We start from the raw sequence: 16,072 nt of genomic DNA, 5'->3' as shown, positions 1-16,072 counted from the left end.
AAAACCGGGATCCAACAATGGGGAGCACCAAGTCAATGAGAGTTCATCGTATTTTGGATCACGTAAGTCATAATATCTTAGAAGGATTTCTGACGGAAACCAAGTGAACACGGTTCCTATAGAAAGAACATATGAGCATAAGAGAGGAATAATTGCTAAAAATATTTCTATGGAATTGGCAGTTGCTGCAACCGTCATATACAGGGAACTTACTAGTAGCAAACATTGCCCAATTCAGAATGTCCACAAACATGAGATACAAATATGACACAGGTTATGCTGGGGAGTTTGAATATTGTCATTTATTTCATTGAAGTTTTGATACGTGTAAAGTATGTCTTAGAGTCACTTTTGTACATATGATGTGTTTTTTTTAATCTAACCATGACTTATTAAGTTTGTCTATGAGCTATTTGGACATGGGAAATATTGGCCAACAACTATCACTACAAAAAACGGAAGGCATAGCGACGGAAGCGACGGTTCAAGAAAAACCGTCGCTATACTAGCGACTTTTTTTCATGAACCGTCGCTACTATTGCGACTGTTTGATAAACCCGTCGTTATTTTGTGCGACGGGTTTTTTACCCGTCGCATTATGCGACAGTCTTGTATTCTACCGTCGTACAAAATGGCGACATGTTTGTCAAACAGTCGCAATATTAGTGACGGGTTATATAAAAACCGTCGCTAATATAGCGACGTTTCTATTAAAACCGTCGCTATAATAGCAATGGTTTTTAGTAAACCGTCGCTTAATTTGATAAGCGACCGTTTTATTAAAAACCGTCGCTATTATAGCAACGGTTCAACAAAAACTGTCGCTATAATAGCGACGGTTATAAAAAAACCGTCGCCGATCTAGATTGACGACCGTTTTTGCCAAACTGTTGCTATTATAGCGACGGTTTGGGAAGAACCGTCGCTATGATTCTATATATACCGAGTTTCGCGAACATTTTCCTAAACAATTTTTCGTCTATCTCTAGTAGTAGTTAAACTCTATCAATTTTTTCGAAATTTCGATTTTTTTATTTTGTACTAACATTTTTTCGTATTTATTTCGTAGATTTGCTCGTCGGTGCGATCTTCCAGCGTTACGTGGAGCTGCATATCATCGCGCAAATCAGGTTTTAATTTTTTTTTTACCGAAAATTTACTACATAATTATAATTTTTGCGTAGTAGTTTTTTTTATGAATTGTGGTTACAAACCGTCGCTACTTAAACGGCGGTTTTTTAAAAAAACCGCCGATTAATATAGCGACGGCTTTTTCAAAACCGTCGCTTAATATAGCGACGGTATTCTTCAAAAAAACAGTCGTTTCATGTAGCGACGGTTTTATATATCCGTCGCTTATATTAGCGACGGTTTTGAAAAAACCGTCGCTATATTAATCGGTGTAATTGGAGCCAAGTGAAAATTGTTTACTAAAGGTAAAAGTTTTAAACATCCTATGTATGTTTAATTATTAAAAACATACGAGTGCTTAAAAAAATATTTTGATTGTCAAAATAAAATAAAATTTTAAAACTTTCGCCGCGTTTAGACTCGAAAAAAGCGAGATCCTACAAAAGGTTCTAGATAATCGAGCCCTTATCTCAGTTATCTGAGCGAAGCTCACAAAATATGGCAATAATTGTAGATAAAGGTCTTCTATATATAAATTACGCGGAAAAATATTTTATGATAAAGAAAAAATCTCGAATATAACAAAATACATTCAAAGTTTAAAATTTATCAAATATAAAATAGATCAGTACATTTCTTGCCATAATTTTTTCATACTATATCTATATATATATATATATAGATTTCATCAACGCCAACGATGCATTTAGGGCTTTTACGATTTACAAGAATTGTTTTTCTAAAAAAACAAATTGGGCTGTTGCGGACATGCGAAGTAAGAAGAGAACAGCGGGCGATGCTGAGTCTTCCACCGCCGAGGCTGTAGAAGATCCGATTGCTCACATTCAGTCCCAGCTGTATGTGAATCACCTTTATTCGCTCGTTCTAATTCATTGCGGTTGCGGGCCTTTATTCGTGTCTGTGAGTTTGTCATTGTACTTGAATCTGATTGTTGCAAATGTGTGTTCATGCAGTTTCTTTGATGGAGAAAGTCTTGCCACTTTTCTCAAATCATTCCAGAGGTAATATAATTTGTGATGAATAGTCGATACATTTTTCACCGCTTTTTATGGAAAAGGGATTTAATGAGTTGGTCAGATTTTGTTGTTTTAGAGAAACAACTATTATGCATGAAATTTTGAATTTTTTCAATATGAGGACTGCTTTGATCTGGCTTTTATTGTAATATAAGTTGAATGCTTTTGCTTTTGAATTGGGTGAGATTAAGGGAACTTGGATGGTTCTTTGGGCAGGGAGATAGAATCGGCTAGAGCTCTGGATGCAGCTTTACCTTATAAATTTTGGGTCAAGGTTCTAATTTTGCATTAATGATCTTCATCTCAGTATCCATTCTCTGCTCGCACTCGTTTTGTTTGTACGTTTTCATTCTGTTTTTGTATCAACTTTTGAATTTAAAATGTTTGTGATTATCAGCAACAATTTTCAGTCGGGGTGAATGAAGTCATGCGTGTGCTTGAACGGATGCCTCCGAGAAGGGGCATGGCAGGGTCTTCTGAGGAGTCTCCTTCACCCAATCATGATGATAGCAAAGCCCCGAGACTCTACCTTCAGGTCAATTGTTTGTGATAATTCCCCTTTGGCACTTTCATCTAGTTGTGGTGGATTAATTTGTGATTTGCTAAATCCAATTCTGTCTGGTTGTGCCACGTTTTGATTTTTTGGCTAGTGTATACCCCGTGCTCTTTGAATCCCTCTTATCTTTGGCCATTGCAAGTGATGATCGTCTTCTCGGAATCGATGCCTGCTAGCCGCGTTTATTTTAACAAGAGATTAAATGTTGTGTATGTGTAGGCAATATTTCTAGCATCCGATTGCAATCCTCGGTGGCTAACGAAACATCTGCCTGCTTTGGCTGATTCAAGAAATGTGCCTCTCGTCTTTATGAAAGATAGTAAGAGAGGATCTTTAAGATTAGGCGAGCTGATTAAGATAAAAACAGCAACAGCAATTGGCATCAAGGTGAGCAGCCGTATTGCACACTATTAACATATCATTAGTTTTCAGCTGTTTAGTTTTTTGCATTTCATTTATTTTGCAAATTACTCGGGGTAGAGGAAATTCTATCAACCAACTAATTGAGAACATCCTCCTTGGTGGCAAGATTGATGATAGCATTGAGAACTGAGAATTTCATTCTTTTGACAAGTGACTAAAAGCTTCATCACGCCTGCTTCATGGGTATATAGACAAGATTCTTATTTTTTGGTCAAGGAAGCACTTTCTTGTATTCCATCTAGATTTTTGTATTGAGTTGATATATAATTTTGGTCGTGTATATTTGCTCTAATTTGCAATGAACTGAAAGTTTCCCAAGTGGATATGTTGGTGGTTCATTTTGTGATTGGAGGAAGAGTTTGTTACAATTATCTCGAATCCGGTACATCGTCTCAAACTTGAACCTTGGTTTTAGATGAGCTACAAGCCATCGACGTATATGCCAGTTCTAATAACAGTGTCTTTGTATAGCTTCTGTAATTTTGAAATTTCCATGCGCAAGAAAAATAACTGTATCTTACATTCCTATCAAGCTTTTCCTCTTCATGCCATTCCTTATCATCCCACGTGGTTTGCTCCGTCAAAAACTTCCATTGTTCTACACGATTTCACATTTGTAAAAACGAGCTCACGCTTGATCAATCACTTTCTTCACTCGAGATAGGCAGCTTTACATAAAAGTTTTGTAATTCGAAATGCCTCGCCCGAAGAATGATTTTATGTGAATATCTAATATTTTGAATTTTTACTTATTTTATAAGTTATTGCAGTAAACTTGTTGATTTAAGATATAGTTTTACTTATTTTATGAGTTAATGCAGTAACCTTGTTAATTTAAGATATATTACTTCCAAGAAAGCATACATTTCAAAATCTGAACCAAGTTCCTTACGAATAATTTTAGAGAGCGTCTGATAACGGATCTTTTGTTTTAGAATACATTTGGGAGAGGCGGGTGCCATCAACACAGTTTTTTATAAGCCCAGAGAAGTTGGACCTTGGCCTATTTGGGTCATATTTGGTAGATACAAGTTTCGAGATTTGTACAATGCAATCTACGACACATAATTCATCCACTCACCCCAATTTTGAGATTTTTTCGGCCATTTTCAGTCTCGTTCAGCGATGGCCACGACCATTAATCTCTTCTCCACCCCTGCAGCTACATTTGTTAAGCAACCACTTTACGCGTTTTCTTCATCTTTAAATCCGAGCCTCAGATTCTCGCCGCTCAACTTCCGCACTCCGCCCTTGAGAAAACTTACAACTACCAGAAAATTCACCATCACATCCCAATCCAAGGGTAGCAACTCAGCTAATGCGCCTGACCGTTTAATCTCAGCTATCACCTACTTCTACCCTTTCTTTGATGGAATTCAGTACGGAAAATATGTCATCACACAGTTCTCTCCATTCCAAACCATCATCCAGCCCTTTCTTCCCGCTATTAAGATCTTCAAGAGCTTTCCTTTTAATGGGCTTCTGGTATTCTTGACCCTTTACTTTGTTGTTGTGAGGAATCCCAATTTCACGCCGATTAATATAGCGACGGCTTTTTCAAAATCGTCGCTATATTATTCTTCAAAAAAACCGTCGTTTCATGTAGCGACGGTTTTATATATCCATCGCTTATATTAGCGACGGTGTTTATATAAACCGTCGCTAATGGAGCGACGGTTTTATAAAACCGTCGCAAATATAGCGACGATTTTCTTCAAAAAAACCGTCGCTACATGAGACGGGAGTTGAAAAACCGTCGCTTCTAGAAGGCGACGCAACCTCCCGTTACGGACTGTCAAACCGTCGTGAAAACCGTCGCCTGACCCTTTTGCGACGGTTTTAGCGACGGTTTTGACCGTCGCTAACTCCGTTTTTTTTTTGTAGTGAATACTATGCAGGCTATAGTTCTTGACGTGCTCTTGATATTTCTTGACCTTTTGGAGAGAAGTTTCAGCCCTAGAGAGGGTGTGGGATTGGATTTAGTTATGAGTTTGGATAGTACTGTGTTCTTGTTTCTGTTCGTTTGCTTGATTTATGGATCTTCTTCCTGTTTGCTGGGCCAACTTCCAAGGTTGCCTCTTGTTGCTGAGGCTGCTGATAGGCAAGTTATGTGAAGCTATGGTATGACAATCTTTAGCCAAGTATCGTGTCTTAAGTTGATAAATTTTAATTTAGTTGGTATGCTGAGCTAGTTTTGTTTTCAGGTTTTCCTTGATAAGCTGTTGTATCTGGTCGAGGTATGAAATTTTGCTGGCAATTATTGATTAATGAATGTCTACTTTGTATTTTAGAGAAGTCAGTAATGATTTACTTGGTAAAAGGGATTGATTATTGATTTCTTGAGGTATGAAATTTTGGTGGCAATTATTGATTAATGAATGTCTACTTTGTATTTTAGAGAAGTCAGCGATGATTTACCTGGTATAAGGGATTGATTATTGATTTCTTAACCTCGACGCATTCGAGTTTGTCCTTTGTTGAGGTGTTGCAAGATTATTTTTTTCCTTGTGTGTGAAGGCTACCAAAAAATATTCTAGTTCAGTTGCAGTTTGCTATACAATGCATCATGCGCTGAAATATTCGAAAAATAGATTATGGATGACCTTCAACATGGTGTTGCTGTCACGCCCCGAGCCGGGGTTAGTTGACACCGGCGTTGTTTTACAACCACACAATTGAAAACAACAAGCCTCGTAGTACAGTATAAACAAAAAACCAGTTTAAAAGATTGTCTTTACAACGTAGATTCTTAAAATGATAAAAATAATATGCGGAAGCTTTTACAACTTACTAAGCCAAAACTAAAATAAACTTCTTGAATAATCTTATTATCAGCCCCAAAACTGGTCTTGCTCATCCTCCTCGATTTTCTTTTCTGATTTATCTGGGGAGAGTAAAGTAAGGGGTGAGTGATATGGTCGTCACTCAGCAAGTTGGGGCCCGTTCGAGAACAATATAACAACATGCATAATTTCGAAAATCACATGACTTGCACTTACATAACATCATTCATATCACATGCATAACATTTACCAGCACTGAGATTCATCCACTTTCTATGGTTTACTGATATCAGTCCCTAATTTTTACTCCTCTAAGGGGGCGAGGCCGTATAGCGGTTATATCCCCCACCGCGTAAGGGTACGTCATGGTTGGGATTCCCACCCATATACAGTCGACTCCTCACAGTGCTTAAAAACGAATGACAACAACACAAGAAGGAGCGGGAAAAGAACATGTACTCGACCGTATTTTCAAAAACACACGAAATAAATATGCATAAACGAAAGTTTAATCTTTAAAACAAGCCCACTTACCTCATACTGGAAGAAAACGTGAAGAACTCTGAAACTATAGAAGAATCATGCAACCAACCCCTCGAAGACGCAGCAGCACATCTACCGGAAAATCAGCCGTCTTTGAAAAATTCACTGTACCTTATTTCACCGTTGGATCGGACTCCAAATTTTACAGTACGTTCACAAGTACGTTAAATATATTATGAACAGTGAAGATCGGGTTTGGAAGTCGTTTAGGCCTGTTCATACAGAAAAACCGTAGGTATGCTGAATTCCCGCCTAAAATCTGAGCAGTTTTCTTTCAAAGGCTATAAACGAAAAACTAACCGTTGGATTTTGCTGAAATTTGGATATGTTATTCAAAACATATGGAAGCATATTCTGAACGGTGGAGATCGGATTCCGAGCACCCGAACGAGAGAAACGAATTTCTGAACTTTGAAAGAATTTTGATGACTAGTGCAGAATTTTTGGGAGAAAATTTCGAAAATTCTTGGGAGCACTTGTGAGAGCAATTTCGAAAATTGCTTGCTAGAATGAGGGGTGAAAATTTCAAAGGCTAAGGGGGTATTTATAGGTGCTGGGTAAGAATCCTACCATAAATCGATTGATTTTCCTTCCAAAATTTGGAGATGTTCCTTCCACAAATATTGATATGTTTCCTTGCTGAGAAAAGCTGCCTTGTATGTAATATTTCCTTCCAATTTGATTGATATCCAGCCTTATTTCGAAATTAATACATGATTTGTACTGAATTTTGAATTTCATGTATTTATTGGCTTGAAATTTTCAATACCATGTATTATTTAATATTTTCGAATTTTATTATAACTCGAAAATAAATTCTCATACATGTCTATATTTAATTAATTGCATGCCCAAAAATTTAGGTTCTCACATCCCTCCCTTCTTATTATAAGTTTCGTCCTCGAAACTTGAGTCGGCTTGACTTTCGAAATGGTAGGGATATTGCTTGCGTATTTTTTCTTCAAACTCTCAAGTAGTTTTCTCGTTCTGTGTGGTTTGACCATTGAACCTTGACGTAGGGAATGATACGTTGTCTCAGTATTTGGTCTTTGATGTCCACAATATGAATAGAGACAACTTCATATTTATGCTCTTTCCTCAAGTTACATTTGATCATGAGCAGTTTAATTTCCACAACATTACTTGGGTTCGGGATGTATTTCCTTAGTTTGAACTTGTGGAATACATTGCGGATTCTACACATATCTGGTGGCAATTCTATTCTGTAAGCCAATGTGCCAATCTCTCCAGAATTTTGAATGGTTCTATGTACTAAGGTTTCACTTTTTCAACTTTACTGAATTTAATGATTCTTTCATCAGTGAGACCCTTATATAAGGTGTTCACCCAATGTGAATTCCACTTGTCATCTTTAAAGATCAGACTAACTCTTTTGCTGGTCCTATGCAGCCTTGAGTATGTCTTTGATAGTGGCCAATTTTTCCATTGTCGCTTGGAATAGTTCTGGCCTGTTATGGATGTCTCCTTTATTTTGTCCCAGTACAGTGGTGATCGACACTTCCGTCCGTAAAGGCTTCAACTGGAGTCATTCCAATATTGACGGGATAACTGTTATTGTAGGCGAATATTATCAGGGGTATATGTTCACTTCAATTACTACTGAAGTCTATGGCACATGCTCTTATCAAACCCTCTAGGATTTGAATCATTCTCTTTGTTTGACCATCATTTTAAGGACGATAAGCCGTATTAAGAGTGACTTTTGTTCTCATGGCTTCTTGAAAGCTCTACCACAAACGTTACACAAATCTTGGATATCTATCCGTCATTATGATTGTTGGCACACCATGTAGCCGCATAATGTTATCCACGTATAGAGTAGTCAACTTATCAATATTATAATTCCTTCGAACGAGTGGAAAGTACGTAGATTTTGTGAGTCTATCTACGATTATCCATATCCCGTCTTGAATCTATATTGACTTTGGAAATTCTACTACGAAATCCATGGAAATATGTTCTCATTTCCATTCTGGGATTCTAACTGTTGCAGTAATTCTCCATGTCGCTGATGATCGACTTTCACTTGTTGGCATACTTGTCACTTAAATATAAACTCGGCGACATCTATTTTTATTCTGTTTTGCTAGAAACTTTTTTTTTCAAATCTCTATACATCTTTGTACTAATGGTATAGATCTGGAATGTTGACTTATGCGCCTCTAACATCACTTCTTATCGAAGATTTTCGATGTCTGGCTCACACAATCGTCCTCTCATCCCCAAGATTATGTCTGGGCCCACTTGAAAATCTGACGACTTTATTTCCTTGGCTTGTTCTTTGAACTTCTCTAGTGTCATGTCTCGACTCTGATTTAGCTTGACTGCTTCTAGAAGACATGATTGCACAGAGAGTGATGCTAGGGTTATCTTACCCATGTTTGACTCAAAGTATTGGCTATCTTATTTGCCTTGCTGGCGTGGTAGCTTATTGTCAAGTCACATTCTTTGAGTAACTTTATCCACCGTCATTGTCCCATTTTTAATTCTTTTTGAATGAACAAATATTCGAAACTTTGTGGCCAGTGAGTGAATACTTCACACTAGGCATCGAGAGATAGTGTCTCCAAATTTTCAAAGCAAAATCACTGCTGCCAACTAGAGATCGTGAGTAGGGTAGTTTTGCTCATGCGGCTTTAGTTGACTAGCCTGTCTTTCATGAGTACGCCTCTGAGATCTTCCTTTGATACTTCGCTGTAGATGGTAAAATCCTTGTCCTTAGTAGATAATACCAACATTGGTTTAGGTGCTAGCTTCTCCTTTAATGTTTGAAAGCTCTTTCACATCTTTATCTTCAGTTGAATTCATAGTTCTTTTGTGCGAGTCTCATTGGTGATACGACTACTGAAGAGAAGCCCTCGACAAATTTCAGCTAATAGCCCAGTAATCCAAAGAAGCTTCTAATTTTTGTTGCATTCTTATGTTTCGGATAATCTAGAATTGCCTCTACTTTCTTAGTTCCACTGATGACCTTATTTTGAATGCTGACATTGGGGTGTCTTCTGCTCTGACCTTTAGCTGATTATAGCTTGACCTCAGGTCGAGTTTGGAGAAGACTGTAGCTCATTGAAGTTGATCGAAAAGACCGTCTATTATTGGAAGAATATATTTATCTTGATTGTGATCTTATAGAGTTCTATATAATCTATACAGAATCTCATACTTTAATAATGCTTCTTTACAAATAGGACCGGGGCTCCCCAAAGAGATGCATTTGGCCTAATCCATTTTTTTTTGTCTAACAACTATTGGAGTTATTATTTTAGCTCCTTGAGTTCATCTGGAGCCATTCGGTACAGTTTATTGGAGATTAATACATCACTGGTACCAAATTTATCTCGAACTCTACTTCTTAGTCCGAGAACATTCCAAGAAGCCTTTCTGGAAAAACGTCTGAAAATTTTCGTATTACTTGAATATCTTTCAATTTCAGCTTATCTCCTTCTTACACTTTGTTCACCATTGCTAGGTAAACTTCTTCTCCCGATATTATGGCTTTCCAATTCTGGGTAACAGAAAAATGCATTTCTGTCCCTTGGCATCGCCATGATATCTGATTTCTTCTTGGTTTGGGGTTCAGAGTTTGACATTTTTACTCTGGCCATCTACTATCGCACGGCTCTTAGCTAATCAGTTCATCCTTAGGATGGCGTCGAAATCTACCGAAGTGAGTTGAATTAAGTCGGCACTGAATATATGCGAATTGATACTAATTTTATCTTATTTGAAATTACCCCAATTATTATCTCAAAATTTAAAACCCATATAGAATATTGAAACTTAACTCAGTATTGATCTATAGCTTATTGACTTAAATCCCGAAAATTATAACCTAGTCGTTACCTCAAATAATTATTCTTTTACTAAATCTTATTTTCATCAAGATCACGAGCCTATCACGCTCTAAAACAAAGGAGTTCATTGAATGTCATTCTCTTTGAATCATTCTTAGTACCATAAAAGTCAAAACTTATTGTACTATACTTTCCTTGATACCCATCAATATCTCATAACTTACTTTTTTTTTTACGTAAGGTCGTAGCCTACTTGTTATCCCAAAATAATATAAATTCCTTAACCTGATGATATTTTCTCACCAGATATTCCAATGTTCTACATATTTAAAGTTAGCGCTTAATATTCTTAATAACCAAAACATATTGCTCACACAATTAACTATCGACACAAAATCAACTTCTATAGTACAGTACCCAAAACTTATGATATAATCCTTATATCAACTTTTCTCATATTAGTTTTCATAAATAACTTATCATCCTCGAGTCAATTTTTTTCTTAAATCAGAAGCTTAAGTCAACTTATCTCTGATAAATATATTCCCAAAATAAATACAAATATTAATTGTCCTCATAATAAAATTTCAAAAAAAATCGACAAGTAGTTCAAGAAACACGTTGAACGAGATTTTCGAGAAAGTTTCCAAAAGTAGAAAGTTTGGACATTGACCCATGGATAGAAAGAATACGTCGAGAGGATTCTAGAACAGTCGACGGAATTAAATTCTGAGTTTCCTATGAAAAGTTAGGAATTCTACGAAACTTTCCTAAAATAGCAAAAAACGCGATTTCGGAGGTCTAAACGAAAGATTTTCTTGTTTTCGGACCACGCATCACATCAAAGTTGTGAAAAATACTTGTTGGGAGTTTCGAAAGGGACTGCATCAGCCTTTTGCCATAACCTGACAAATTTTTCTTCCCAACTGGATTATGAACCTGGCGGCTCTGATACCACTTAAATGTCACGCCCCGAGACCGGGGTTAGTTGACACCGGCGTTGTTTTACAACCACACAATTGAAAACAACAAGCCTCGTAGTACAGAATAAACCAAAAACCAGTTTATTACTCATAATCAATCAAAATATTGTCTTTACAACGTAGATTCTTAAAATGATAAAAATAATATGCGGAAGCTTTTACAACTTACTAAGCCAAAACTAAAATAAACTTCTTGAATCATCTTATTATCAGCCCCAAAACTGGTCTTGCTCATTCTCCTCGATTTTCTTTTCTGATTTATCTGGGGAGAGTAAAGTAAGGGGTGAGTGATATGGTCGTCACTCAGCAAGTGGGGGCCGTTCGAGCACAATATAACAACATGCATAATTTCGAAAATCACATGACTTGCAATTACATAACATCATTCATATCACATGCATAACATTTACCAGCACTGAGATTCATCCACTTTCTATGGTTTACTTATATCAGTCCCTAATTTTTACTCCTCTAAGGGGGCGAGGCCGTATAGCGGTTATATCCCCCACCGCGTAAGGGTACGTCATGGTTGGGATTCCCACCCATATACAGTCGACTCCTCACAGTGCTTAAAAACGAATGACAACAACACAAGAAGAAGTAGGAAAAGAACATGTACTCGACCGTATTTTCAAAAACACACGAAATAAATATGCATAAACGAAAGTTTAATCTTTAAAACAAGCCCACTTACCTCAGACTGGAAGAAAACGTGAAGAACTCTGAAACTATAGAAGAATCATGCAACCAACCCCTCGAAGACGCAGCAGCACATCTACCTGAAAATCAGTCGTCTTTGAAAAATTCACTGCGCCTTATTTCATTGTTGGATCGGACTCAAAATTTTACAGTACGTTAAATATATTATGAACGGTGAAGATCGGGTTTGGAAGTCGTTTAGGCCTGTTCATACAGAAAAACCGTAGGTATGCTGAATTCCCGCCTAAAATCTGAGCAGTTTTATTTCAAAGGCTATAAACAAAAAACTAACCGTTGGATTTTGCTGAAATTTGGATATGTTATTCAAAACATATGGAAGCATATTCTGAACGGTGGAGATCGGATTCCGAGCACCCGAGCGAGAGAAACGAATTTCTGAACTTTGAAAGAATTTTGATGACTCGTGCAGAATTTTTGGGAGAAAATTTCGAAAATTCTTTGATGCACTTGTGAGAGCAATTTCGAAAATTGCTTGCTAGAATGAGGGGTGAAAGTTTCAAAGACTTAGGGGGTATTTATAGGTGCTGGGTAAAAATCCTACCATAAACCGATTGATTTTCCTTCCAAAATTTGGAGATGCTCCTTCCACAAATATTGATATGGTTCCTTGCTGAGAAAAGCTGCCTTGTATGTAATATTTCCTTCCAATTTGATTGATATCCAGCCTTATTTCGAAATTAATACATGATTTGTACTGAATTTTGAATTTCATGTATTTATTGGCTTGGAATTTTCAATACCATGTATTATTTAATATTTTCGAATTTTATTATAACTCGAAAATAAATTCTCATACATGTCTATATTTAATTAATTGCACGCCCAAAAATTTAGGTTCTCACAGTTGCCTTCGCATAAGCAGTCCGTCCTATGGTTGTCTTTCAACCAGGTGGTGGACTTCTTGTTAAACTGGTTGGTTTACACATTACTCTAACTGTGGCAATCAGGCAATTTAGTCGCTAGGGCAGTTGGATTAGCAGAAAGTCCAGGAAGAAATTGCTAATTTACTTTCAATATTGATAAAAATTTTGGCGTTGAATATTCAGATGGGTTGAATTCAAAAATTCAGCATCGAAACCTGCCTGCATTGGACGATCGAAATTCGCTCAAATTCTTGACTGTTAAGTTCCACGACAAGGGTTTGGCCAGAGATGGTATGTTCTTTACAAAACCCATTGCAGGATTACCCTCATGTGTACCCTTTAAATTCACTGGGATGTCAATTTTTACTATTCAGTGGAGATGATTTAATCTAAAAGAACACGTAAAGAAATGGTTTGCAAGCGCAGAAATGACCTGGTTTTCAGCATACGGATCGGGTATGTTTGGAATATTAGTCCAAACATATACGGATTTCGTACGTTTTCGTAGTTTTTGCAAGAAGCAAGGTTAGGTAAAAAAAAAAATTATACATATTTTGCAAGAAACCAGGAAAGGTCACCGAACAAGATATTCTACTTTCTCTCTCAATTTCATATATAGTAAAAAAATGCTTCCTGAAATGATATCATACATATTTAAATTGTATCATAGGGTCGGGTTTTTTGGATTGAATCACTATTTGGGCAGCACGAAAGTTGTATCGTACAATTGACATATTAATAAGACTTCAATTTCTGCATCATCTAAGCCAGTTTGCTTGTGTGTGTGAATACATACATAAACGCACAAGTAAATTGACTGAGCACATCTTGCGTGTATTTAGAGTACACAAAAACTCATGTGATGCAGTTTTATATATCAATTTTTTGAGACGGATATTATATTTGTATCACGTATAAAAAATATTACTTTTATTGTAAATATGAGTAGGTTTGACCTTCGTATGAATAAAAGTTTGTGAGACCGTCTCATAAAACATCTACTCAATATATTTTTCATTTTTGGAGAATATTTGTGTAAATAAATATATTTCTAAAAGCAATTATTTGGTTTTGATTTCATTTGATTGCTAGTTTTTGCGTTTCTACGTTTAAAAGCAGTGAATTCAAAAACATATTTAGGAGTAAAACTTATTTTCCTAGTAAGGTGGTCGCTGATTCTTTATCGAAATTTTCCTTTGTCACACTCATGTCAATAGCAAATTTACTATTTCCATGTGGAATAATATGTGGAAAAATTCAGAATCTGTATTATGTATTATTCCACAATTATGAAAAACCAAAAAAAAAAAAAAAACACTTAAAGATATTGAGATGCTTTGGATCCTAACTAAAAGTCTTTGTTGAGGAAAGACGAGAGAGAGAAGGTCTGGCATCCATTTATATGTCTTAAGTCTTTCAATCCAGAAAAAAAATTATTTGAGCTAATCATCTTAAGAAAACTCATACTCATCCTACACAAGTCAAAGGGAAGAGAGGACATGTGAAAGAGTGCCATTTCATTCGTGATATATCCATGACCAGGTGAAGCTAGGATAAACCTAACCAAAGACAAGAATGGCTGATTTATAGAATCATTGGATGAATTATTTTCACCGTGAAATACCATTTAATTTTGGATTTGGCAACATTTGCTGCTATTTTCTTTGTGTTCGAAGTTTCAACCAATAGATTTAGAAAATATAATAGGATTAATAAAAAGTATATTGGAACATTTCATGTATGTAATCTTGATTTTGATGTTAATAAAACTTGTTATTGTATTTCTAACATATTTACTCACGTGTGAACGTACCAACACAAGAAAGAAATTGAAAGTGAATTTAGCCAAATTGAATTTCTGGCGAACTTTGGTTTTTTGAAGATATATCTTATCTGAATAATTCAAATGACAATCCGTCAACTTGACTGATTAGAAAACTTGATTTGGATCAAGTCGCATTTCACGTCATTTGGACAAAATCGGATGTTATCTAGGTCAAATTGATCACTGTATGATCAAACTGATTACACGAAAACAAGAGTAAGTTGGATATGAGCAGTTGCGGTATTTTGACCATATCTCTAAACTCGATTATTGGAATGAAGAGATTCAGTATGGGTTGGAAAGATAAGACGATGATTACAAATCATCTTCAGAAGTCAGTCTGAATCAAAGCGTAAGATACTGGTAAATGACGATGAAACTACTGGTTATGTACAAACTGAAATCCGCAAGGCTGATTTCAGCACACTAGCTGAAACTGAACCAGTTGACCAGTTGACCAGTTGGACTAAACCAGTTGACCAGCTGACCATTTTAGGCTTGGGAAAATGTCCAGTAAGGTTAATTTGACCGTTGCAATTTCAAAAACAGTACAGAAACTTTTCAAACTGTCATATTCTTGTATCTAATGTATATATCATTGTTGGGGTCTATAAATACATCTTGAAGATCAAACAAGAGCTTTTGAAGAGGATTCAAAGCCCGAGCAGTTAACATGAATAAATCTGCTAGTTGAGAGTACAAGCCCTTGTGTGAGGATACATTTGAGATGTACACTGTAAATGATAAATTCCTGACACACAATCACTCACACATATACAAGAGAGTTGAACTTCGAAGATTAGATGAGCGAGTCTTCACACAAAAACATAAAATAATGTGTTTGTCGTCTTTGCATATGAGACATTAAATAATATGCTAATTGTGAGGTGCTGCCTGCAATCTTGAGTGCTAAGAGTTCTAGTTGGATGCTTCCCTCCTAGATTGGGTTTGTATAAGGTGTTGTATAAATCAAAATCTTCTAATGAATCTTTCCCAAGGGGAAGAAGGGGTGCCTTAGGAGCATTTGAAGTATCCGAACATTCATAAACAAATTTGTGTCTATTTATTTATTGCATTTATTTATCATCTCTGTTGTTTTAAAGATGCATTGTTGAAGTATTTTATGTGTTCTTCAAATACGAAAATATTGCATACCAAGTGTTTGATAAAATGTTTCAACCAAAATATTTTTACTCATTCAACTTGAATATATTTTAAATACTTTACAAAATTTTTAATCGGTTTCTCCGAAGGATTATTTCGAGTGTCTTCCGCTTGGTTTGAAAGTCAAACTCGATTTATTTAATCAATGTTCAATATTTAAATAACCGAGCTATTGTAGCTCAATGATTTTCCCCAAACCGATCCTATCAAAGGCTCCGTACTCGTTAAA

The 16,072-nt window shown here is 36.2% G+C and overlaps 2 protein-coding genes across 3 annotated transcripts; both read left to right on the top strand.

Moving 5' to 3' along the window:
* Positions 1–972: 972 nt before the first annotated feature.
* Positions 973–3,602, top strand: LOC142531647 (uncharacterized). Of its 2 annotated transcripts, XM_075637871.1 has the most exons (7): positions 973–1,130; positions 1,842–1,988; positions 2,106–2,153; positions 2,385–2,442; positions 2,566–2,703; positions 2,944–3,112; positions 3,201–3,602. In XM_075637871.1, exons 2-7 carry the CDS (start codon positions 1,900–1,902, stop codon positions 3,275–3,277), a joined length of 579 nt encoding a protein of 192 aa, XP_075493986.1. In that variant the 5' UTR covers positions 973–1,130; positions 1,842–1,899; the 3' UTR covers positions 3,278–3,602. The 2 variants fall into 2 exon arrangements, with proteins under 2 accessions (XP_075493986.1, XP_075493976.1); XM_075637861.1 differs by having other exon boundaries at positions 1,842–2,153; positions 2,944–3,111; positions 3,205–3,602.
* A 131-nt stretch (positions 3,603–3,733) lies between these two features.
* Positions 3,734–5,622, top strand: LOC142531660 (protein TIC 20-v, chloroplastic-like). Its single transcript, XM_075637882.1, has 2 exons — positions 3,734–4,687; positions 5,014–5,622. The coding sequence occupies exons 1-2, from the start codon at positions 4,273–4,275 to the stop codon at positions 5,259–5,261; spliced, it is 663 nt and encodes a 220-aa protein (XP_075493997.1). The 5' UTR covers positions 3,734–4,272; the 3' UTR covers positions 5,262–5,622.
* Positions 5,623–16,072: the final 10,450 nt, after the last annotated feature.

The sequence above is a fragment of the Primulina tabacum genome, chromosome 2 (assembly GCF_025594145.1).
Source record: "Primulina tabacum isolate GXHZ01 chromosome 2, ASM2559414v2, whole genome shotgun sequence".
NCBI lineage: Eukaryota > Viridiplantae > Streptophyta > Magnoliopsida > Lamiales > Gesneriaceae > Primulina > Primulina tabacum.
This window is presented reverse-complemented; position numbering and strand designations above follow the sequence as displayed.